This window comes from Lycorma delicatula, chromosome 4 (genome assembly GCF_047948215.1).
Source record: "Lycorma delicatula isolate Av1 chromosome 4, ASM4794821v1, whole genome shotgun sequence".
Taxonomy (NCBI): domain Eukaryota; kingdom Metazoa; phylum Arthropoda; class Insecta; order Hemiptera; family Fulgoridae; genus Lycorma; species Lycorma delicatula.
Genome location: NC_134458.1, coordinates 100,641,961 through 100,669,211, shown reverse-complemented (window position 1 = coordinate 100,669,211; position 27,251 = coordinate 100,641,961). Strand labels below are relative to the sequence as shown.

Below are 27,251 nucleotides of genomic sequence, written 5' to 3'. Positions count from 1 at the left end.
CAATGTAAAATAAGTCGGAACATTTATTATGAAACATTTACAATCCTGTACATTGACTTTTTTGTATCTACAAGAACATTATTACAGGAGTATGTCATACTCCTGTAATAATGTTTGGGAGAACAAGCTGAAATTAACCTGTTATTGGGAAAAAAACAACCCATAATTGTTCAACAGTAATAGAGCTACAAACCTTTCCTAAAATTATTACAAGAAAAAAGCCACAGATTCAAGAATATCTCAACTCTGAATATTCTTCATAAAAGCTGTATTGGTCATCCAATAATAATGCTACTTCTCATTCACGAAAATATGTACTTGCCAACTCGAGATGAAAAACTTCCTTTCAATTTTTTGCCACCCAATGTTACACAGCTTTCCTATAGACCACTGGTAAGGGAGTTATAACAGTCCTGATAATGGTGAACCATAAAACAAATTTGTTACACAGCTCTCATCAGAGAAAAGTTATTACTGTAAAACATTTTGGGAAGGTTACACAACTCTGGACTGTATTTATGGCTCAAATCTGAACTGCTTAAATCTACAGAAGACTTATGTCACATGTGGAAAATCTTAATTTACAGAATAAATAAGCAAATGAAATGGAATTTTCCATTGACTGATCTGCTAAATCTGCTTTGACCGATCAGTGATATCAGTTTCTGGAGAACGCAAATAAAAATTATGTTACTGAATAGTTGTATTACCAAGAGGATTCGGGATTTGAGCACAGATTTGATAAGCAAATCATTAACTGAGCAAGAGCTGGAGATAAAGAAAAAGAATGCAGATAAGAAGAGAACATAAAAAAGAGAGTGAACTGGATAGCAGCTGATCACTCATAAGATGACTCAACACATTTACTGCCAGACTATATAGGAAGCTCACGATGAAGCAGAAAGAATTTCAGAACATGCTCTATAAATGAAAATGAAGAAAAAAAATTCACATGTCTGAAAACACTTCACTTCCAAATTACAGCTAGCAATAAATTTCACTCTGATTTCTATTCAAAGGATGAAATGAAGACATACTAAAATTCTTAAACTTCAATTAAGGGAAAATTTGAAGGTTTCATATGGTTTTTGACCTGAAAATTTGAATAAAATAAAACCTAAAACTGTATCTAGTAACTTTTAGAAAATTGTGAAATACAAAAAATTGGTGATGCAAAACACACATTTTTTTAGATTTGATTTATAGTAAGTTCATAAAACTGCCAGTAAATAAATAGTATTTTGTAAACAAATTTGTAGAGTTAAATTCTGAGAAAATCTGTGCAACTAGAATTGACTGGACAAACATTTTCTTAAAAAATGTAAATTTATTTAAAACAAAAACAGAATGAAATGTATTAGATACTGCATTATAATTTTTAAGTGAAACAAGAACCAATTCAATATTACAAAAAATACTTATTATTAAAATCAATTATACAGTTACAATACATTACCAGCAAAAAAAAAAACCAGACTTATTTCAATACGGGCTTGAATTATTTTGAAATTGAAACAAATTTTTAATTTAAATTGAACTAATTTTCAAATTTTATAGTAATATTTGAATTTTTATTTCATTACATTTAGGCGCTAATAGATATTTCTGATTTTAAACTAAAACATTATCGATTCTGAAAATTTTCATTACTATTATCAGCAGTGAGTAGGCCACCCAAACTACAGATAATCAACTGTTCTTTACCACAGCTTCTAAACTTTTAAAATTGCACCTAACTGGTAACTGGTATATGGAGGGTAAAATTTATTTAAAAATGAAATTTTTTTATCATTATAAGGCAAAATATAATTATGATAAAAAAAATAAATTTAAGTTTATCCCATACTTCAATTGGGATATACTTATTTAATGTTATTTTCGTTATGTACAAAACTGAAAAAAGTTATAGCTTGATTATTTTTTTAAAATAGATATTTTAACATTTTGTAAAAAAGTCAAGTCAAAGCTACAGGTTTTTTTTGTTTCACTTTTCTGCCTGACAGACTTTAACAGAACTTCATATAATTCCATATTTTTCATCTGTTGATGATGAATGTGATGTCAGAATAAGAAGTTTGACAGCCGACATCTGTGAAATGTTTAACTTTTAAAACTATATATATACATATAACTTTTGTCAACATGCTACATTTTGTTAGACCATAAATTTAAATCTGACATCTAGATCAAATTGTTTAATTTAATCTTTCAATTCCAATATTTTTTTACATTTTTTAAGTTTTTTTTTTTTTACTATTTAAATATATATACATTCAAATTATATTGAATTACATTATATATAATACATTCAAATTATATTGAATTACATTATATATAATCACAAAAGTAATTTTAACTAACTACTATTACATAAAGAAAATGATTAATTACTTAATTATTTAACTTCTATTATTCATTCTTCTATAATAGTAATTTAATGCATACATTACTCATGCAAATTATTTTGTTTAGAATCAAAAGGAAAAATGTTCTACATAATAGGACAAAAATAGATTAATTAAATAGCTGACAGCAAATAAACCAAATCACATGAGTAATGCGAGTGTTAAGTTAAATTTAAAAACAATTAATAATTGAATTCCATAATTAACAATCATACGTAATAAGTAAAAATGATATTAGTCATTTATATCAAAACAAATTTACATTATATTAATTATGGACTTTATTATATCATGTTTCAAAACTAATATCAGGATTTTAAAGTTATGCAATAATTATTAAGTTTTAATTACTTTGATAAATTATACATGAAACAAAAGAGCAATTCAAACAGTTTTTCCTGCAAGTGTTCAATGTGAGCACCATTGTCACAAGGCACACATCCAGCCGATAAGAGAGTTCATCCAATACTTTAATCAACACATCTGGAGTAATTGATGCGACAGCTGCTTCAATCCTGTGTCTCAAGTCGGGTAGGTCAGCCGGTAACAGTAACACATACACTTGATCCTTTATAAACCTCCACAGAAAAAAATTGGACAGGGTCAGAACAGGTGACATGGAAACCATGGCAAACAAGTCCTGTCATCTGGTCCCCAGCGACCGATCCAGTGGTCAGGGAGAATTTTATTCAACCAATCACTACAGAGTTATGCCAGTGAGGAGGCGCATCACCTTATTGCCAAATAAAGTTCTGTGGCTCGCACTGCAGTTGGTGAACGAACCATAGCTGTAGCATATCAAAATAGTTTATCATGGAGACGACGATTCTTGTTCAGACAATACATTCAGTCGTCCTATACTATTCCCTTTATAAATTTAGCCAGTAGTTTCAACTAATTGGTTACACCATCTACGAATATTATTGTCGCTCGGAGAATCGCAACGGAACACACGTTGAACGGTAATCACAGATTCACAGCTTGCAAACTGCAAAACATATAATGCTTTCTTTTGGGAGCGGGGTCGCCATCTTTGCTACACACGTTTTCAAGCGGAAGGTACTGGAAACCGTTTACAAGCTTGCAAACAATTACAACTGTCTGAATTGCTTTTTCATTTCATTTCTAATTAATCAACGTACATGGAACTTTAGGAATATTACACAGCTTTAAAACTCCGATAATCATTTTGAAACACCCAGTATAATACAGTCCATAGTTAAAAAAATAATCGTAAGACGTCACTTTTTAAATGAAACTAGTCTCTATACCATATGCAACATGTTTTTTTTTTTTTATTTCTCTACGATTTAAGAATCTTACTTCAATCAGAGCTATCGAAGAAATAAAAGAAACTACAGAAACTTAAGAAATTTTATAAATTTTAATTTAAAACCGCAATGACGTTTTTGCGTAAAAACGATCAGTTAAGTTATTAAAAAATGTAACTAGTTTAATGTTCTTACTTAAAAATAATTAAAGCATTTAATTACATTGAAGAAATAGGTTTTCATTATAAAACATTTTAGATTTTAAGAAATCCAAAATTGAGGACAAGTAAAACTATTAACTGAAAGTACCTTTTGTCAATAATCGATAAAAGAATATTAAAATAATCTTTTTCCTCCTAAAAAGTACATAATTTCTTTTTATAATAAACAGCTCATAAATTTAAATGCTTAATTTTAACACTACGGTTGTTTTAAATAAAGCAGATATAATTGAAAGTTTATTTTGGAATTTAAAATAAGTTGAAAGAAAAAAGCATTTTTTTAAAAAACTTAATTCAATTCAAAATAATAATTATTATTTGACCAATAATTTAAAATTAATAATTTAATTAAAACTTTTGTTGTCCTGTAACTATAACCAAATAATTTAAAAAGTTTCAAAGGGTGGGAGACATACTTTATTCGAAAAAAATATTTTCTAGAGAACAAAAAAAAAAGGCAACACATTTTAGCACAAAAATGAACAAATTTTTATACGAAATTTGACTTCAATTTTTTTACACGTTTACAAAATATTTTCACCTATTTCGGGAATTTTTTTGTTAACCAATTTCTTCACTAACAAATATATCTGAACGATTCAAGGTTCTATCAGCAGATGGTACTGCTGATTAATAAAGAAAAAGAAAAATGTAGGGAATACAATTATTATATTAAGGAATTCAATTATGAAACTAATCTATGGCCATACTACTGTCTGCACAGATTATTATCAGTAAACGTTAATGAATAGTACATGTCTTCATGAACTCATTTCGTCCGCTGCCGACGGAAATGAACGTGGATAATATGCTCATTATTCATATGCAATGTTTACTACAAAAATAAAGCGTTAAAATTATCATTTGCCATCGCAAAAATAAATTATGTAAAATAATTAATTACAATGAAACAATAAATGTCATGTATTGCAAAATAAAACTTTCAGATGTCCCAGGAAAATTAAATTTAATAGCCAGATGAATATCTCTTTATAACACAGAGTTCTATCTGAAATGAAAACCTTTCAATAGAAAAAATCAATTAACAGGTCCCTTCACAATTCCTATACAAACCAACGTACTTTCCATTATCCATCACACAAAGGTAACATTTAAATTTCTCACTAAAGAATGAAAAATACCCGCCCACTATTACCTACGAAACAGGGTGCAGCGCTTATCGAGGTCAACGACGATACACAAAGCAATAGAAACAAGTTAAAAAGGATTGCACCTGATAGATTTTGATTCTTCCGACGTTTTATTTCCTTTTACGTAGTAAATAAGTATTGTGATCGCGAAAAATTTCGGTTTTCAGATTTCGACGGAAGTATCCATTTTGCCTAGTATCGGCGTGACGTCTGTATGTATCTCGCATAACTCAAAAACGATTAGCCGTAGGATGTTGACATTTTGGATTTAGAACTGTTGTAACAACTAGTTGTGCACCTCCCTTTTTGATTGCAATCGACCGGACCAAGTGTCAAAAAAAGTCCAAAATCCAAAAAAACTGGATTTTGGACTTTTTCTTAACTGCAGTAATAAGCGCTCATTGAGAGCTTTTCAACGATATATCTTAAGTGGTACTTATTTTCATCGGTTTCAGTTATAGTCAAATAAAATTTTAATTAATGAAATACTTGGATCGTAGGGGAAGGCACATCGATTCGAATCAGACTTCTTTCCTCTTTTTTTTAATTTAAATATTTGATTTATTAATAATTATTAACTTTTTATTGTAAAAAAATTTAACGATGAATAATAATTCAATAATAAAAAATATAAATGAAAAAATAACAGAAATTTTTAATGAAATAGAATTTTATGTACTTTCCATAGGGTTGCCAGGTTTCTTCCAAGTCAAACCGGGACACCACCACCCCGAAACAATCAACAATATTAGATCACTTAGTTTTTTCCTCTCCCAGAGATCTTGATCTTTTATATCGGCAATTCCTCCGTGGCTAATACTTAAATACGTATTACAGTGTTTGCAAAAGGCTTCGTACTCGGTTGTGGCTTTTTTAATGAACGGATGTGTCACTACGTTTTCAATAAATTCGCAAATTCTCTTTGGCATTTTTACGACAAAACTAAAAAATAAGTATTTTAAACATTAACAACCATTAGAATATTAAAACTGCCAATACAGTATTAGTAAAACTCACTAACGTATTATTAAATAAAACTGCTTACATTGTCACGGGCAGTAAGTAGTAGCAGTCGTATACGTTGCGTCGAAGAAAGCTCCCAGATGACTCTTTGGCTCTCAATTATTGTTATAGTTTTCTTCCGAATCAAAAATTCCATGTGCACAAAAAAATAACATCCGACAACCACGAAAAATGTGTGAAGGCTGAAAATGGAGGCCAAAAAAAAATGCACGCCAGTGTTGTCGTACTGCGCTACCGCTTCCGGCTACTGTCAATCTCAGGCATACACCCAAGCTTATTTGAATTTGTTCACATCGACACCATGCAAAAACTGTATGTACTATGGACGAAAACGCTTAAAAAGTATGCTTAATAGCAAAAATTGTGAAACTGGGACGTTGTGCATCTCGAAAGGTTCGTTCGGGACACTGGAACACGAGACTAAAAACCGGTTACAATCCCCATTAATCGGGACGCCTGGAACCCTTAATTCTAGTGATTGTTATTCCAACAAATTTTTTGAAGTCTTCTTTCGAGAGAAAATGTATACATTCATCCGATTACATTTCTCTTTAGTCGAGTAAAAGCAAAATATTTAGGTAAGAAGGGTCAGAGATGTATAAAAAATATATAAAATTTTAACTTATTCACTTTTACGTTTGTTTATGCCTTTTAAAATGTTTCTTTCTTTTAGGTAAAAAAAAGAGCGTGGTTTTTATTGCTTAAGATTCCGAAGGTGTGAATGATTTACTTGATCTCAAACGCATCTTTTGATTTTTGATTTCATGTGTTAATAAAACATGAGGAGGAATTTTCTTCATCTTGAAATCGTACAAAAGGTTTCCTTTCGTTGCTAGGTTTCCTAGCAAATAAAAACATCAGTTGCTCGGAACGTTGAGTATACGTCCCTAACGTAATAACAAACGAAAATAATTCAACTATTTAATATACGTTATCTTCGACAACCTCGATTCCCATATCTGTACGAGTTTAAAAAATACTATCTAAAACATTATGAAGATAATGTTTAAAAATTTAAAACTATCTGGTTTTAATTATCTCGAGAGATTATTTTCTTTTTCCTGTTTAGCCTCCGGGAATTACCGTTCAGGTATAACTTCAGAGGATGAATGAGTTTGATATGTATGAGTGTAAATGAAGTGTAATCTTGTACAGTCTCAGTTCGACCGTTCCTGAGACGTGTGGTTAATTGAAGCCCAACCACCAACAATCATCGGTATCCACGATCTAGTATTCAAATCCGTATAAAAGTTAACTGCCTTTAGTAGGACTTGAACGCTTTTTGGACTTCCAAAATCAGCTGATTTGGGACGCGTTCACCACTAGACCAACCCGGTGGGTAATCTCGAGAGGTTGAGTGAATTATACTGCCGTCTGAAAACTGTAAAATTTTTTTTTATTCAATCTGTTTTTCACAAGTTTGTTAATACTGCAGCCTCACAAATGTCATTTTAGAAAACGGCCATGGCCATTCTCAAGTAAAATATCCTAAAGCGGGCTTACTAGGTAATTAAAAGGAAGAATCGGTTTCCTAATGTCTTCTTTATCGGGATGAATATACTGCTTTATATCACGTCACCGAAATCCAGGTGATTCAACTGCACAATTCACTCTACGGAAACTACTCAAGCTCGGCTATTTCGCGAACATTTCATTATTTTAAGACTAGCACATCGTATATTTCAAGTGCTTTTTCATGTATCACAGTCGAAAAAAGTATTGGAGTGATATAGAATAACAAATGAAGGCAACTTTTTCTGTTATGAAAAAATTATATGAGTACATAACGAAATTTTAGCGTTCTAATAAAAAACAAATATCCACAAAAAAAGGCCTCCAAAATGAATATGAAATCATTAAACTTTTTGAAAATGAGTTATAAATAAGCTTCAAAACTAATTTTAAGATAACCACTTAAAATTCAAAAAATGGACATACCGTGGGTTATGTATGCGGGTGAACGAGTTGCGATAAAAACGACGAGAATTTTTCTATGTTTACAATAATTATAATAATGTTAACATTAATAATAATATTATAATTAGAATAATTAAGTCAAATTTTTCTAGCGCTATGTCTAATCGACTGAGTTCGTCTTTTTCCCGCGCTCTAGCAGCATGTTATAATGTATACAGACATTTCTAGCCATATTAGACGCGTAGTTTTTAAATTCGGCAGTCGAGTATTTAGGATCTGTATTATTAAAAGCGGTAATTTATTTTGCTTTAAATTGACACAAGAAACGATCTGCATTAAATTTTGCGTTAAAAATTGTATAAAGTGCAGCGAAATAGTAAGGATGTTAAAGAAGGTTTACGGCGAGGATGTTATATCGACACCAAGGGTTTACGAGTGGTACAAACTGTTTCAAGACAGCCGTGAAGACGTTGAAGATGACAAAAGGGTTGGACGTCCTAACACATCAACTACAGATGAAAATATCAGTAAAACAAAGGATATTTTGATCAATAATTATTAAAAAAGTTGTTGAATATAAAGGAACCTCTTCCGGCTCTTGTAAGACAATTTTGAATGACATTTTGGAGAAGAAACGAATGGCAGCAAACTTTTTCTAAAACTGTTGAATTTCCAACAAAAGCGGCATCACAGGACAATCGTTAGCAGATTCAAAATGACTCAAACGTGTCATAATAAAAGGTGACGAAACGTGATTTTACGGTTACGGTATTGAAACGAAGGTCCCACCCGTCTCGACGGAAGCTTGCTGAAAAACAAAAAAAAAAGCATGCCACGACTTCGGAAATACGTTAAGGTTCTTTTACTGTCTTTTTCGATCACAATGGCATCGTTCATTATGAATAATCATAACTTTACACAGTCAACAAACGGTATTACTTTGCAGTCTTATGCCATTTACGTGGGGCAATCCGAAAAAAGCGACCGTAAATGTGAGGAAACAATTCTCGGATTTTGCACCAGGGTAACGCTCAGACTTCACTATTAATTCGTGATTATTTAGACAAAAATACTTGCCGCAACCTCGGTATTCTACAAACATAGCACCCTGGGACATTTATTGATCCCATCGATTAAGAGAACATTAAAAGGACAACAATTTACGACCCTTGATGAGACAAAGAAAAATCGCTATGTAAACTTTCAGCTAAGCAAAAAATGTTTTCCACAAACGTTTTGAGGTTTGGAAGAAGCGCTGGCATAAATGTGTCGCATCTCTACTTTGAAAGGACAATATCAATAAGAACGAGTAAATTCTTTTTGATAGAAATTAAAAATTTTCGTTATTTTTTATCACACCTCGTACATATAATTAAAAAACCTAGTAAAAAGAATGAAAGTCGGTACTATACAGTATGACTATGATTTCTTAACAGTTAAAAATTTGTTATTTGTTATCACAATTATTTTGTTTTTCAGATAAAAAGATAATATAGTACGACTAAACTTTCAGTTAAATAAAATTATTAAGTAAACTGAAAAATAATGATAATTGTAAGCGTTTGTCCTTGACTGTTGTTACATATTTCACACAACAGCAGTAAAATGGATTACAGTTTATCACCATCAATAATAGGTCTGACATACTTCAATGCCAAACTCCTACTACTCACAACTTATAAAAAACGAGGACTTCCTCGTCTCATAACCAATAGCTGTAATTTTGTTAACTTAATTTTCGTCAAATATTTTTATATAGATAACAAAACTGTTTTTCCCATAATCTTTTTTTCCTTATTTTTAATATAAAAAAGTTTACTCAAATATTTTAAACAATCAAACTCTACTGGTAGAATTACAATATAGTAATATATATGTATATATGACTGGCTACTGAAATGCAGAGCTACAGTTTTAATAATCAAATTCTATAAAATCTTTAAGATTGCACCAAAACAAAAATTAATTTAAAAAATAGGTCCAATTAATAAGTAAGATATATTAAATTTCTCTTCTACTGAGTGTATAATGAATTTTACCCCCTCAAAAAGGAATAAATAGATTTTTTACTAAATAAATTTTTTAATAAATAAAAATAAAATTTTTTTTGAACATAGTGGAGGTGCCATTTCTAAGGCTGAATATCCCTGCATTTCAGTGAACTCAATGTACTGATATGCAGAAGTATATTTGGCTTGAAGAAGGCGCTGGAAAACTACTTCATTCTTTATTTTCCTTAATAAACCTGGTGCAGAAAATTTTTATTCTTAGGGATAACTCTAACATTTTTGGAAGTGACTTTGGGTGGAGTGAATAAAAATAAGAGAAAGCTTATTCTACGCCTTTTTAATGAGAGCACTTGAATATTGGTGAACAGAAATAAAGAAACACTTGGAAGTTAAGAATTGTCTAGAAATTTTTGTCTTGAGCTCATTAGAGCTTGGCTTTTTAAAATATCTGTCCTCTCATCTGATAACTTAATAGATCATCACTGCAAAATATCACAGTTTCTGAAACGACCTTGTGAAATGTAATCAATATTCTCGCAATAAAAGCTGTAGATCTAGTCTCATAAACCACATGATGATGATACTCTCCACTGAATGCTTAATCAGTTAATCATTGAAAAACTTTAAAATAATGTTGCTGCACCATTTGTGAAGTCGTAGTATTTGTGCAGCTGCTGCCATTTTCAAAAATATGATATTAATTTTGAAAACACTGCAAACTACAATTAGTTATTCATAGTACAATAGTTGCTGGTGCAAAAGGCAAGGATTTTATATAGCACATTAATGAAAGTTTTCTTTGTTAACATACCCTTTGGATAAAACTGGGCTCCATGAGACATTCCAATGATTTTTTTATACGATTTCCATTTTTTCATATTTTAACAATAACTCCCATTAAAATCAAACATTTTTAGTGTTAGGGCCCCCTAAATTTTGTACAAATGGGAAGTTTAAATTTATAGGCACTAATCTGCCAAAAATATAAAGATTAATTTAATAGTATGTTGCCATATAGTATTCTGTGGACACAGTAGGAACTACGCTCTAACCGGTTTCAGTATCTGGACTTTGGATAATTTATTGGGCCTGGATGTTTCTTACTAAAAACTGAACTTTTAAAAAAAAAGTTCAATCTACATCTTTTTACAGAATGAACTGTTGAGTGGAGTGATTTAAAAGTGAAGAATAAAATCTCATAGTATGAGATGGCAATATAACTCCAGAGTTAAAAATGAACAAAATTGTCATCGTACAATAATACACCTTCGCAAGAATCATAGTTGTAATAAAATGCTTTATCTGCAAAAATGTGATCATACTCCTGACCCATATATTACAGTGTAACTAAATAGCATTAGTTATGAAAAAAATTACTCCATAACAGTGCTGCCAAGCCAACTCAAACTGTGACATTGTTATGAAAAATTCATAATTGCCTGTTCTTGCACTGTAACATTTTAAAATTATATCAACAATGAAAGAAGTACATGAACATTTGAATAACATTTGCAACTACTTTTAAGCAAGTGATCTTCACAAAAACTGTAATTAAATTTTAATTTAAAATAATACGATACACAGTAGTTGAATCAAAGAAACCACAAGGGCAGTAACTGGATCACATTACTACTCAAAAACAAAAATGAATCAAATTTTTTGTAAAATATCAAATCAACACTAATGAAAGGAAAAAGGTAAAAATTACCTTTTTTATATAACATTAAAAAAATTGAAATAAACTGTGTAATAATAAGACAACAGACACCTTACTTTGTAGTGAATAATTCAAGATATTCAATGTATTACAATAAAATATTAATAAACCAAAAATTACTACTTGGGACCTGATTTATTAAACATGATTTTGGCCATTAACATTCAATCTTTTCTTCACACCCTTTAATTTTATATGTATTTCAGGTTCTACAAAACCAAAAAGTAGTTGGAATGCAATTTACAGTCTTACCCAAAAACCTGTACATATGCTTGATGCTCCAATTACAGTAAATTCTGAAAATTTAAATATTCATAAATATTTAATTGAATAATATTTTGTATTACAATTAAAATATTTAATATTTATTATAACTGTAATATTTAATCAATAATATTTATGAGTATTTAAATATCCTTGTGGCTGTTGCTGGATCTGCTATCGAGTGTCGCCTCTGACAATGGGGTATGTTCACCAACCAAATAGTTGGAGGGAACTCGGGAAATAAAATACCCAGGATTGATAAAATCCAGCAAATGAAGTCAAAACGGCCTTAAAGGCAGAGGAACCTAGGAGACGGGTCTCTGAAAGAAACCCAAGACAAGTCCAGAGGCTCTAAGGTGGTAGCCTCACCGTTGGTCTCACCTTACAAAACGCCAGTAACATCTTTAGGAGAAGTTTCTTTACTTTTAAAGCTACAGAAAAAAAAATCCAGATGAAATTAGGGGATTCAAAACCTGGAAATATAAAAAAGAAGAAAGATTTTTGGGAAATGAATAAATTGAACCGGAGTATTTGTTTGTTTGATTTATTTGTTTGGAATGCATGTGGCTTAAATAATAAGGAGGTTTAAGTAATAAGGGAGCTTAAGAGTGCTATAGTGGATATTGCAGTAATATGAGCCAAAAAAGAAATAGTAAGACTCTAAAAAAATTGGAGATTTTATATTGATATACAATGGAGTGGATGTGGATAAACGGGCTGTAGCAGGGATTGCCATTATGACAAACAAATAAGTTTAAAAAAATATTGATTTTTGGGACTTATACACCTGTGGAGGAGAAGAGGAATGACTCGGAGGAGTTTTATATGTTCTGCAGTCGGCAACGGTTGGGCTAAACTCCAATGATTACCTTGTAATTTCAGGCTACTTTAATGCCAGAGAAGGTAACAAAATGGTGCCAGGAATCATGGGAAGGCATAGAGAGGCTACTATAAATGTTAATAGGCAGGCTCTTGTGCATTTTGCATCAATGAATTCTTTAAAGATCACGAATACTTTTTTTCTACATAAGGATATAATTTAATACATATTAAATACACAGGATTATAGTTAAATACACATATTAAATACATTGAATACAGGTTTAATTAAATCCACGAGGTAGTTGCTCAATTATTGATTAATTAATAATGAATTATAATTGTTCCCTTCCATTTAAGATACTAGAGTTTATTGTGGTTATGATGTGAATACTGATCCCTTTTTTTTACAATCAGAAATTGCAACATGTTGTAGTTGAAAAACACAACACGCTATTGCTGTAAAAAGACTGCAGGCCTCGGCGTAAGTTATTTCGTTGGACTCTGTCGATGTTGGGTATGTCGATGTATAAAGGACCATGGTTAAGACAACCGATTTCTGAAGAAACAATCAGAATTAATCTACTTGATGATTTAAGTATTAAGGACCATTACAAGCAGAGAGAGGATGAATATCTTCAGTTTATTCAGTGTAATTGTAATATTATTAGAAAGTGGGAAGCGATGTTAGCTGTATTGTTAAAGACAACTTCAAAACATCTTGGTAAAAGAAAGCAACGCACCAGGAAAAGAGTTCCGTTCTGGAATGAAGATAAAGCTATTCTTGTACAAGAAAAAAAACTGTCTACTTAAGATATTTACATCACTGATCACCTGAACATCATAGTGATTACAGTAGGAAATCGGCTATAGTAAAGAAGGAAATACGGAAGTATAAAAGGCAGGGATGGGGATGATTTGTGAGCGATATTGAACACGATGTGCATGATATTGAACATATTGCATGTGATGGCAGGGGAAGGCATATAAAATTTTAAATTGGTTGAACTTAGGAAATATATATACTTTACAAGTTAATAAAATTTCGGAAGAAAAACATGGTTATATTACTTAAAATCTTTATGGACTTCATTTCATAAACATGCAAAATGATAACAAATGTTGATGATCTGACAATGGAGGAGCTTAGTAATGTTCTAAAGAGCTGCAGAAATAGGAAAGCACCAAGGCCTGACAAATGAATATAGAGCTGATTATATTTACATCATTGTGATTCAAGATGAGATTACTTTTCTTCTACAATGGTTACTGAAAGTTGAAAAGTATACCAGACTCTTGGACAGAATCTCTGGGAAACCCTGTTTTTAAGTGAGGCAACAAGCAATATTGTGATAATTATAGGAATAAATGCTAGCTGAATACCAGATAGAAAATTTATGCTGAAATAATAATGAACATATTAAAGGGTATTGTGGAAGTGAAGTTAGCAGAGGAGCCATATGGATTTCACAGAGGACGATCTAGTACAGATTGTTTATTTGCACTGGGACAGCTGAGAGAAACACCATGAATTTAACATTCCAAAATTTTTTCATTGACCACATGAAAGCTTTTGATAAGGTGTCTCATTTGAAGCTGTGGGAAGTTTTAAAAAGGAAAGGTGTCCTAGAATATTTGATTAGGACAATACAGTCTCTAACTAACACCTTATTGGTGTTTAGTTGGGTGATCAGGTTAGTGGAAGAATGCATGAAATAAATCAATGAGTCAGACAAGGGTGTCCGTTATCAGCTACATTAATTTAATTTATACAGTGACAATGCTGGTGAAAATTGGCAAAAAGTTTTTAAAAAATCATTTTATGATTAATGGTTTAACTCTGGACATGTTTGCAGATGACCAGGTGAATCTGGCCAATTCTGAGGCAAATTTGTAATTGGCAGTGTTTAGGTTACCATTTCATACTAAGCCAATACAATCAGAAGATATCTACTAAGAAAACAAAGGTATGAGGCATTGTAGGTACAATGATAGTGATAAATAATGAAATATTAATAACAAGTAATTGCATCTGATTATCTGGGTTGTCATCTGTCTTTTTTGAATCTGAAGATTTGATAATAAGCTGCATAGATTTCAGAAGCTGCTACATACCATGCAAAGGACTCTTGTCAGCAAATTAAAGAAGGAAATGGTTGTTAAATTTAACAAAATTATGGTAGTACTGGTAATGCTGTATGGTTCTGAAACTTGACTTCTAATTCACATCTAAGAACCGAATTAACAGAAATGAGATTTTTGCATAGTGTTCGGTGCTTCAGTAACAGTGTGAAATGTCAGCAATTAGAAGTCAGACAGTAAGAAAGGATGATTGCAAAAAATAGGCAGCAGTGGATGAGTCATACAGAGAAGATGAATGGAAAAAGGATTCAAAGGATTATGCGAGATTATAGAGCAGTTGGTATGAGAAAAATAGGACAGCCGATGAAGGGATAGAGGAAGCACTTGTGAGACTGAGTAGTTATATGGCAACGGAATAAGCTATATGGCCTATCCATAAAGTTCATCATGATAATGATGATATTTAAATGCAGATTATGGTCTCCTTTAATTTAATAGTTTAATTTGCCATATTGTTTTAATGGAACAAATTAATTATATTTGAGACTCTTTGTTTAGCACAAAATGGCAGAATACACATATTTTAAATTTAACAAAATAGCTTTTGCAAATTATATATTACCACATTAAAGTTAAATTCATTATCATAAAAAAAATCAACTGTATACTGGTATGGTGTATAATTTCATATCCAAATGTAACTCAGAATTATTTAATGCAATGATCAGTGGAAATTGGTTTATTAAACATTATTTCAACCACTCTAATTTTGTCGTTATTTCATACCATGTAGTTAGAAGAAACATTATTTTTTTCAAGAGTTTTAGATGTTACAGAACTGTCATCTTGTATGGTGATGCAACAACTTTTTCTCAAATGATTTTTAAGTAAAAACAGCTTACTTTAAAACCAACCCAAATTTAAAAACATTATGGAAATTTGATTCCAAAAGAATCAAACAATTATCTAAAATTCATCAAACTTATCATTCTCAAACCAAGATAAATTGATTATCAATAACAGATGTACTTGACTAGCCAAAGAATGATGACCACATATGTATATTTTTGCTAGAATAAAATTTAAAAACAAGTATATTTTCAATTTAACAAAACTTACTATATTATAAAACAATTTAAAAATATAAGAAATAAACAATTTCCATCTCAAATTATTTCAAGTTCATTGAAATTTCAACTCAACTTAATGACAAATGTAAGTACATTTATTAAAGAAAAATTACAAGGACAAAAACTAGCACACGTAAGGATTTGTAAGTCAAAAGAATATAAAATTAATTATATTTTTATCATTACAACATTTGAGTATGTCAACTTAAAAATAAATAAAAAATTAAATAAGATTTACAGATTTTCTTTATTTTATTCTAATAAAAAATTGAAGGGGTCAAGAATTAATTAGACAATAATTCTATATATATATATATATATATATTTAATATATAAGAATTGCTACAACTCTTGACATAAGTGTCAACATACAAAAAATAAAAACTCAAAAATCCAACCAGTTTAACCTAATTACCATGTATTTACAATCAATGAATAATTATGAACATATTTCTGGATTTCATAAAAAAAACTTGTATCACTTACACATATCCCTTACTTTTAACTAATTATGCCCTCAATTATTTACTTTACATAATTTACAAAATCCACAGAGAAAACTGTGCTTCATAAAGACGCACTACAAATTACCAATCACAAAATGATGGAGATAAAATAAAATATTAAATGGGATGACTAATCTTTTTCATCCAATTTCTGGATTTGAAGAATAAATTGTGCAAGATTCAAAAGAATGGTTAAAAACTAAGGACATGGTAAGGGTTTCCTACTACAAAAGAAAATAAAATTATAAAATCTAAAAAACTACTGAAACTTCTGTTATAGATAATAAGGCAAATAATATGGATATTGGATTACTTCTACTAAACTGTTCACAGCATTAGAGACTCTTATAGTTTAATATAAGTATTATATTATTTCAAACAGCTTTACTTTGTCAAAAAGAATCATTTTTACTAGTCTACTAGGTAGACTATTAATAGTCTTAGTACTAGTACTTAGTATTAGAAGTGATAGCCAAATTATACTTTGTATTAATCTACTCTTTTTTTCCTTTTTAGCCTCTGGGAATCACCATCAGGTATTACTTCAGAGGATGAATGAGGATGATACGTATGAGTGTAGTCTTGTCTTGTACAATCTCAGGTCAACCATTTCTGAAATGTGTGGTTAATTGAAACCCAACCACCAAAGAACACCAGTATCCAAGATCTAGTAATCAAATCTGTATAAAAGTAACTGCCTTTACTAGGATTTGAACGTTGGAACTCTCGACTTTGAAATCAGCTGATTTGAGAAGACGAATTCACTACTAGACCAACCCATGGGTTTGGTATTAATCTACTAGGTAGACTTTACAAATTAAAGAGTTCAATTGGCAAATATTTTCTAACAGTAAAGATAGATATATATATATATATACACTTACAGTGTATTTATTGTTTTATGAAATTAATTTTTATCTTATAATATTCTATAATTTTAATACTAAAGAAATTTATTTTTATACTATTTATATTAATTTTATTTTATTTATTTTTTTATTTATATTAATTTCTATTTTTATTATACTATTACTATTATTTATATTTTTAATTTATTTTTATACTAAAAAATTTGAACTGCTCTATATTCCACTATTAGAATTGCAGATTAAAAATCTCTAATACTTTTAAGGCAGACAGGAATAACAACATTCTACTACAACTGTTTTATTGTCTACCCATAAAAAAAATATATTTTTCAGATTATAAAAAATCTATTCAAAAATTGAGAAAAAATATTCTTTCCTCAAAAACTGCGGCATTTTCTTCAGTTTCTTACAATTTTTCTAAAATGACTGCATTATTCACAATGTTCACAAAATATACTATCATCCTTAATCAAATCTTCATTCAGTTCATTCAATAAACATTAAAGGAACTAATTACAAATAACAAACTATGACAAACAACAAACATACTATTACTAGAATAATATAATAGTAATAATAAAAATAATAGTAATGTAACATATTATACCTGAGAAGCACAGTAGCTGTTTCAGGAACTCGAAAAACCTGCAAAAAGATTATCAAAGATACCAAAAGGAAACTAAAATTATCAAATAAACAAAATTTATATAAAAGATATATGAAAATATATGATACAGAATGATGTACTAAGAAATAAATTACACTAACACTCTCACATGCACATACTATAACAGCATACCAATATAAAAATAGAAAATGTAAAGTAAATCTAAGCTATAAGGCAATATTCCACTAATTAATAAGAAACTTTCAGGGTTATAATTAATTGTTTCATCTTTTTCCATAAGCAAATTAAAATTATGCTAGGAATTCAATAGCTAAGCAAAACAGATGAAATAGGAGAACCTGAACACTTTTAAAGTACAGTATATTCAGGAAGTTTGTCTTCACATTATAGATTAAAGACTTTTAACAGATTAATAATATAAGATCATATAAAAAGGCACTGATGTGATTGTCATGCATAGTTATACATCTTTAATTAAACACAAGGGCAATCCAAAAAGTAATGAGACTGGGAAATTTAAAGCATGCAAAGTGGCAGTCCTACATATATACAAGTATGTAGACAGATGTGTTGCATATGTCTAGTGTCAATTTTAAGTTGATTGTTGCAGTCATTGAGTGTCAGTAATCATTCGTATAAAGTGCGTTAGGTAATCGCCTATCATAGAAAAAATATCAATCTTAGAGATCCATTTTGTCAGTTAAAAAAAAAACACCTTCTGAAACATAGGAAAACTATGAAAGATGCATTCAATGAAGAATGTGCAACATGCTTTTATTCATGCTGAATCTTTAACTGTAAAAGACAGCGTGGAAGAAATGGCGAGGACAGATCAACCGAGCACGTCGATTAATGTCTTTATGGTGAACACAACGACCACCATCATTTGGCAAGATCATGTACTGGGGAATGTATATTCAGGGGAACTGCTACACATCTCAAAAAGCAATGCACACAATTTTCTGAGCAAGCAGATACATATGAAACACAGTGTACCACTGAGTTCTAAGGCTCTTAATGCCTGACTAAATGGAGTACCATATATTCGTCTGCAAAGAATTGTTGGCTCGCTACAACAAGATTGAAACATGCTTTTTCTAACGTGGTAACCGTTGTCTTGTGAATGATCCATTATGATTCTGAGGTAAAACAAGGCTCCTGATTCTTCACCACCTCTGAAAAAAGCAAAAGCTGTATGCAGCATGGATGTCATGATAATCTTTTTATCATGATTGATTCATTTACCAACATCAAATACCTATAGGTACAGAGACCATTTACTACAGTAAATTCTCTTTGGTACATCAATGTATGGAAGATAATGCTGACTCATTTCGTAAAAAACATCCTGGAAGAAATTAAAGAACTTCTGTTACATCACGATCATGCACGCCCCCATGATGCTCAGTCTTGAATTTTTGAATTGAAAAAACATTTATCAGCTACCATACACTACAGATCACTGGGCGACTTCTTCAAATCTTTCCTGAAAGGACAGATTTGAATCTAGAGGTTGTAAAAGCCATGGAGTCAAAATGAAGAGCGTTTTCAAAAGATTGCTTGAATTTCGTGTTTTAAAAAGTGGATAAAGCACTGGAGGCAGTATGTTGCACTGAAGGGAGACTATTTTGAAAAGGAACATGTAGATGTAGACTCAGAATAGTTTTTTCAAGCTACGGCTTTTGTCTCTTTTACTTTTTGGGCCACCCTCAAATTTTACCTTATTTTGAAGTCCGTATTTCAAATGATTTCATTAAACGCTTAAAGTTATATTTACCAAAGATTTCAATTATTTGGGCCTAAATCATTAATCATGAAATATTTATGTTGGTTATTCCCATGAAAAAAACTCCCAATCGATTTATTAAAACTGATGAAAACTTCAGAATGGTAATAATACACAACTTCATACAATGCAATTTAGAATTTTAAAATTTTAGAAAGTTCAACTCGTATTCAAACTTTTATATTGTGTGACGATCTTTTATATAAACTTCAACATCTCAGGCAACTGTATGTTATGGAAATGAAAAAATTCAGTTTGAGGAACCCAACTTAAGACTCTAATGAATATGACATGACAATAAACACATATTCAATGTTTTATGTAAAAAAAATTCAATTTTTTTGTAAAGAATATTAATTATGAGATATTAATTAGAATTTAAAACAAACTGACAATAGCTTTCTGAATGAATAAATTTTATATTAGTAATTCATTTTGTCACTCATAAACGTTTTACTCATGGTTTGTTATTCTTTGCTTGTAACTTTATCAGTCATAAGTATTTAATATTTTAAGAGATGATGAATTTTGGAAATCAAGAACCACTACTTTAATAAGGTATATTATGCTAACCATTATGTATAATGTCATAAACAAACGATATTTAATAACAAATTAAGCAAAATTTTTGGAATAAATTTTCTTTCTTAATCTATACATAATAGTGCCACTTCCAACAGTTTCAATTTTGTTTGGGAAGAGAATAGTCTTAAAAATTTCATGATGAGTCTGTACGTTTTACTTTACTAAAAACAGTAATAGCACACATTACGAAGTGCAAGAACAAAAATATTAGTTTAATAATTAGCATACAAATGTAGGTATACATGCACACACACACACACACACACAATCTCTCTCTCTCTTTTCCTCATGAGCATTTACCATTCTTTATCCATTACAAAAAAAAAAAATGGACAAATAAAACTACTGCTAGACTATTACACAAAACGTACATTAATCAATATGTTAAACTAACAAAGCAATAGAATATTTAATAGAAACCCCAGTGAAGAACTAAGAGTAAAACAACCTTAGTTGTCAGTCTCCTGATAAACATTTTCTGAAATTTATTATTTTGTTGGAAAAAACTCAACAAGTGCATAGTTATAGAAAAAAAGTAGTATTATATCCAACCTGGTTAAACTATCATGTAACAAAATTTTCAAACTAAAAGCTTGTTGATCAGTCCAAGGGCAGATAAAACAGGTCCACCATCAAACCATATTTTTTACATACCTTGCCTATATAAGTTAAAATGATGCATAGTCATTGTATTGCACTACTTCATTCATAGAAAAAGAGAGATAATTACAATTAATGGCCATAAATTGAATAAATTTTTTTATCTTTTATCTAAAATATACAGTTCCTATTTTATGAGATATCTTCATAAAAAAAAAAAAATCTGTATAAATGGCCAGTATGATTTATGTTACTAAAAAATATTTAATTTTTGTAATTACTTCTTTTTCAGAACAACATCAGATTTACTTTTTTTATACTTTATTTTTTGCAAATGTCACATTCATCAATGTATACAATTTTTGTAGAAAGAATACTGATCATAATAAAGAAGAAAACAAATTTAACAGTAATTTAAGTAATTTAAGAAAGAATTACTGTACAATCACAGACTAATGAAATCAAAATTTATATTTATACAGTGAACCAAAAAACAAAAATTATGGCAAGTTAAAGTAACATTACAACTGGCAAAAATAATACTTATAATTCAGCCAGATACGGGTCAGCAGTTATTAAGTCAGATTCAGTACATGTATTAAAGCTATAAAATTACAAACTGAAGGCTAAATAAAGATTAAAATAACATTCTTTCATGTTAAATTATGATTGTGTCTGACTGACTGAACCAAAGCTGCCAATTAACCACAGCATGCGTTAAAGTGTAACTAATATTTTGTTAACTTTTTAGTAAAGAAATAATGATTACCTGCCTGACAGAAATTTGAAAGTTAATTGAGGCTGCAACATTTATCACAACAAAATGATCTATACATAAGTATACTCTATTGCAGAATTAATGATAAAAAACGGATTGGTTCCCATTATCCATATTCTCTACCCATTTATTGGGCCAACACTCAACTATGTAGCTCAAGTTTTGACTTCAACTAAAATTCAGGGGCATCGGTATTATAAAAAAAACCTGTTAAAACCTTGAAAATATTAAAAGAAAAACCTGATGAATGTTGCTGAATACTTCTAGAACTTCCAGAACTCAAAATTTAAAATTATCTTTACTCTTATGAATTTACCCTTACTAAAGAAAAATAATAATATTCTATCCAAACTTACTTTGTTAACAAATTGTAAACTTCAAAGCCATGTTAAGACACACAATATTAAGTTATCATAAATATAAAATGTGAGAATTTAATTCCTGGAATGAATTTGTAAAAACATATATTCAGAATTATACTTTTTTTTTCTGACACCTTAAAGTACTCTCTTTGTGCATCCATATACTAATTTATGTGGAGTTCTTCAATTCAATTAAAATTTTAGCCAAAAATTTTCATTGTTTTTGCAACAGATAATTAAAAAATGACTCCAACAAGATCACTACACTGCAATAAAATTAGAAACAGTAGATGGCATTTATGGGAATTGTTAAAACCATCTTAACAGAAGACATTCTGCACTATTTGAAAAAAAAAAAGTATTAAAATTTTAATGTTTATTAACTTTCTTGAAACAAAGTTAAAACTATTCAAACTTTGTTCAGAAAAAATATTTTTTTATACTAATAAAACACACATGAATTAATTGTTTATTGTGCCAAAATGAAAAAAATGATAAAAAATTATGATAATGCAACTTCTTATAAGCTAATGGATAAGGATAATACATCCCAATAACTGTGATATCAAGGAAAATTCTACAATATTTGAGAATGAATGTTAACACTTTAATTTTATCCATCACCCATTACATTTGCTATCTTATAAAGACACATCTTACAAACCACATGATGAGAAAAAATTGAGCATTATACCAAAAATAAACATAGGCATAAAACAAAGCATAAATTTCTACTTGTCTGTTCCACTATACAATTCATTGTACAGCACAGCACTGTGATTTTACAAAATTCTTCACTTAAAAGATGCCAGATGATCTTAACAGTTTTAATGGTAGTTCTTTCCTTCATAATCATTTTTCCATGTTATTGTTAATTAAAATTATGAAACTGTATATGTAACATAATAGTGTTGTTAAAGTACATAGTTCAGAGCAGATAAAATATTTTACCTTTAATGAAAGATAAAGTAGCGACTACTTTTTAAATGGCTACCAGACTGAAGGCATCAGGATTTTTTTTAAAAATCCATTAAATCTATATTCTTACATATACTCAAAACACTAATTTTTTTATGCACTTTGGAATTAAGAATTTACACTGACAAGAACACAGATTAAGAAAGGGCAACTTTTTATGCATACTTTATTATAATTCAACAGGTTTTCTTCACATAAATTGAAACATTTAAGAATAATTCAGAAAATAAAAAAATTTAATATAATGTAAAACTCAACTTTTTCCTCATCAATTGGTTCATGAAAGATAACATATAATCTCCCAAACAGATGAAGAATTTTCTCTAACTGGAGAAGGCATATCTTTTCATTTATCACACATCTAGCAAGCATAACTCATTTACTCCTTAAAAGAAGTTAATAATTCTACATAATCTTAAAACTAAACTGATCCAAATTTTATGCATTCCCTAAATGACAGCAAGGCAAGCAATCTAAGTGTATTTTTAAACAACTATTGGCTCATTTTGTGTTCACAAAACACATACTACATGCCTTAATTAAGATGTTAAACATTATTAACTGGGTTATAGAACCAAATAATTCACAACTGCATTATAAAACAATATTAATTCCCTTTAGAAGAAAATTTATCATTTTTCCACAGACAAAAGGTTATACCAAAATACAATTAATTAATTTAAATGAATAGCGAGTATAACTGTTACTAAATAATGCTTTTACTAAAATACTAATTAAATTTTCCACAACCGATTTTAAAAGAAAATAATTTTAAATCCAACAAAGACTCTTACCTTCCATCCAAGATTTTCAAAGAAAGTACATAGCCGAGATTGTCCAGTAGTTTTACCTCCACAAGGACCTAAATAAAAAAAATTGTAAAGTTTTAAAATACCAAAGTACAGGAAACAAAATAACAAGATACTATAGTCTGCAACCCTTTGATTGTTTTAACAAAAATCATATTAAAACCAAAAATATATATAAACACTTAACAACAATATTGTACTTCCCCCCTCCACCGCATAATTTATATAAAATCAATAACTCCAGAGAAAGGAAATAATTTGCAATTCATTTTAGTTCAATAATGCCTTGAGGTCAAAAGGCTACCTTTAAAAAAGGCTTTGTGGAAAGTAAAATGTAATAAAACAACGTAAGAATAAAAGACAATTCAATCAATCAATCTCCACAGTGGAGAGGTAGCATCTCTGCCTTTCGTTTGGAATGTTCAGGGTTCATCAAATCACATTTATATGGTACAAATGTATCATTAGGTAATTCTAATTAGGCATAAACTGTTGATGCTTTCAGAATAAATAAAATAAGGTTAAGGTACGGTTAGGTTAAGGTTAATGTCAAGGTTACTGGCTACTTACCTTATAATACAGCCTCTGTAGTGTATAATGTTATTAAACACAGGACAAGATAAATGATATAAAGAACAATGTCTTCACTATTAAAAAATTGCATTTTACATCTCTAGCTAATAATAATTAACAAAAAAATGTTATTAATTTTATTTAAATCATATCAAATAAATACAAGAACATTCATTAAAGTCAAGATGTAATAAGCTAATTATATAACAACCCTATAGATCTAAAATTACTACACTATTATGTAGCAAGTTCTGATCTGCAAGAAGCAATATCCTTTGTTTATGAAATGAAAGTATATGGGTAGCAATAAACCGACTGTATTCAGTTAACAGCCTAAGTTATTTTACTCAAGAACAATTATTTAAAAATAAAAAGTCTGTGTCTTTATACTCTATAAGCTCAATAATAAAAGTACCTTACATCTACCAAGGGAAGATTTATGCTTAATAAAATCAAACCACAAATAGAAGAGAGAAAGAACTAAGGGATCGCTAGATTTAAAAAAAATAGCATTTTGATAAATGCTACAGCTAGACTTGTTCTGACATTATAAAGTGGAAAAGCAGCTGTTAAACCTCTGTGAATTTCATCAACTATTGTGTAATGGAAAGCAAATATACTAAGCAATTTTAATTTTAATTAATTACTCTTTAATAGATTTTTTAATAGATTTTAAAGCATAGTGTTAAAAAAATTTTTTAAATAAAAATAAATATAGAACAGGATATTAAAATAACATTTGCATAAGCAAGCAAAACATATTTAAATGTTGAATAATATGAAATTCAAAGCCAAACAGAAATATGAGATATGTTATTGGAAACACAAAATGAAAACTGCGTAGTTTTCACAATGATTAAGTATTTAATATCAATGACACATCAGAATATTTATGAATTTTTTCCTCGTTATAATATCCTGTCTATTTTTTCCATACATATTAGATAATTATAACCAAACCTTTAAAATAATTCAACAAATTAGCTTAACGTTTTGAACTGTAGTTAAAATAGAGGAAAAAACAATTCTATAATTTTGTGACTTGCACAACTTATTACAAAAAATCAAAATTGCCTTGAAGTAACAAATTATCCAATATATTTATAATATTTCAAAATAAACTAGCTGAAATCAAAATAAACTAGCTGTGAACGTTCACAAAAAAAATTAAAATATAAGTTTTTATTACAAATATTAGAAAAACGTTCACTTTCTGTATTTTTTTCAAATACATTTTTAGGTAGATTTCATAAGAAAGCTACCTATTGTAATGGGTACCATGATTCGACTTCTGGAAAATTTTGATATCATCTTCGTGTTTCACATCCCCCAGACACCAAAACCACTGTCAGTTCAAAAGTGTGTAAATATGTATATACATTTCACTTTCTTGTGGACACAATAACTGCTGTAATTTTACGCCAATCACTTTCAAACTGATACATAAAATATAACAACCCAAAATCTCGGTCGAGTTCATTAATGGGCAAAATCGGACCATGGGGGGCTTTTTCTAAAAAATAAAATATCACTATAACTTTATTAAAATATCAAATTCATTTAAAGTTCCTACTATTTTTTGGATAAGGGCCTAAAACTTATCTAATTTTTTTGATATCAACACCATTGGCCCAGGGGTTGGTAAAAATCTGGCAAATCTTTAAACGTTTTCAACGCATTTATGCTGATGCAAATAGTGTTTAATATTAAAGAAACTAGTACTCATTAATGTAAGGTGTTTCCTGGTATTCTGGGAGCTAGCTGATGTTATTTAATCACATTGTTGTATAAGCATAATGGTCAATTCATGCGCAGTCTAATGTTAGGTCAGTTCATGCCTGCATCATGTTATAGTATTCACTTTGTGAATTTGTGAAAAGCTATGGAAATTCCTAATAATATTTTCAACTTGAAAGAAAGATTTGTGTAGATTTAAAGAATGATTGATACATTCCTTTCTTCAAAAAATGTAATATTTTGTTAAAGCAGTAAATGAGTAATAATGGATATAATATGCTATAAGTATAACTGAAAGTCAAAAAAGGTGGCATTGCAATAAAACTGAGTGTAGACAAGAGGTTTAATTTCTCATTAGATCTCTCAAGATTGCCTTATGGGAAAATATTGTTACAGTTGGGAGCTACAAGATGGCGAATATTAATTTTTGCGAGCGTGAAATACGAATAAACCACAATGTATTTGTGGGGTAACTATTTGTGAGACTTTGTGCTGCTAAACTTTTAGAAGAAACAACCACAGTAAAAGGAGAACCCAAGTTAACTGTCCAAACTGATGAATCCACATTTGCAAAACAAATATAATGACAGTTCCCAAACAATAGAAATGAGTTTTTGGAAGCATTTTCCATGAAACAGATGACTGTTTCTAGTTTGCTGTAGAAAATAGAACAGCAGATTGTTTGCTGCCTGTTACTGTTAATCACACTGCAGTTGGAACTCACATAATTTCAGATCAATGGTCATCATATGGTATATGGAACACGAATAGACATTACAAACATAATACTGTCAACTACATTAAACAGTTCATAGATCTGTATCAGGTACACATGCAAATACTGTTAAAGAAGAATGTGGGGCATTTAAAAATCTTTTGGGAGACATTATGGGAATCACTAATATATAATATGACAGTTTCTGTGTGAATTTAAGAGATAAAGCCTATCAATAAACACCAATCGATTTAAGCCAGTACTGGAACAGATTATTACTTACTGGCCACCACAATAACATGCAAGTTTATTGGTG

General features: G+C 29.7%; 1 protein-coding gene across 3 annotated transcripts in view; it reads right to left on the bottom strand.

Annotated features, from left to right (window-relative positions):
• Ttd14 (TRPL translocation defect 14) overlaps window positions 1-27,251 on the bottom strand; it is a 129,359-nt gene that overhangs the window by 86,130 nt on the left and 15,978 nt on the right. For all 3 annotated transcript variants that reach the window (XM_075363799.1, XM_075363801.1, XM_075363800.1), the window contains 2 exons: window positions 23,896-23,963; window positions 17,992-18,029 (listed from right to left, as the gene is read on the bottom strand). In XM_075363799.1, the coding sequence (XP_075219914.1) occupies window positions 17,992-18,029; window positions 23,896-23,963 (106 nt within the window). The remainder of the gene's footprint in view (window positions 1-17,991; window positions 18,030-23,895; window positions 23,964-27,251) is intronic.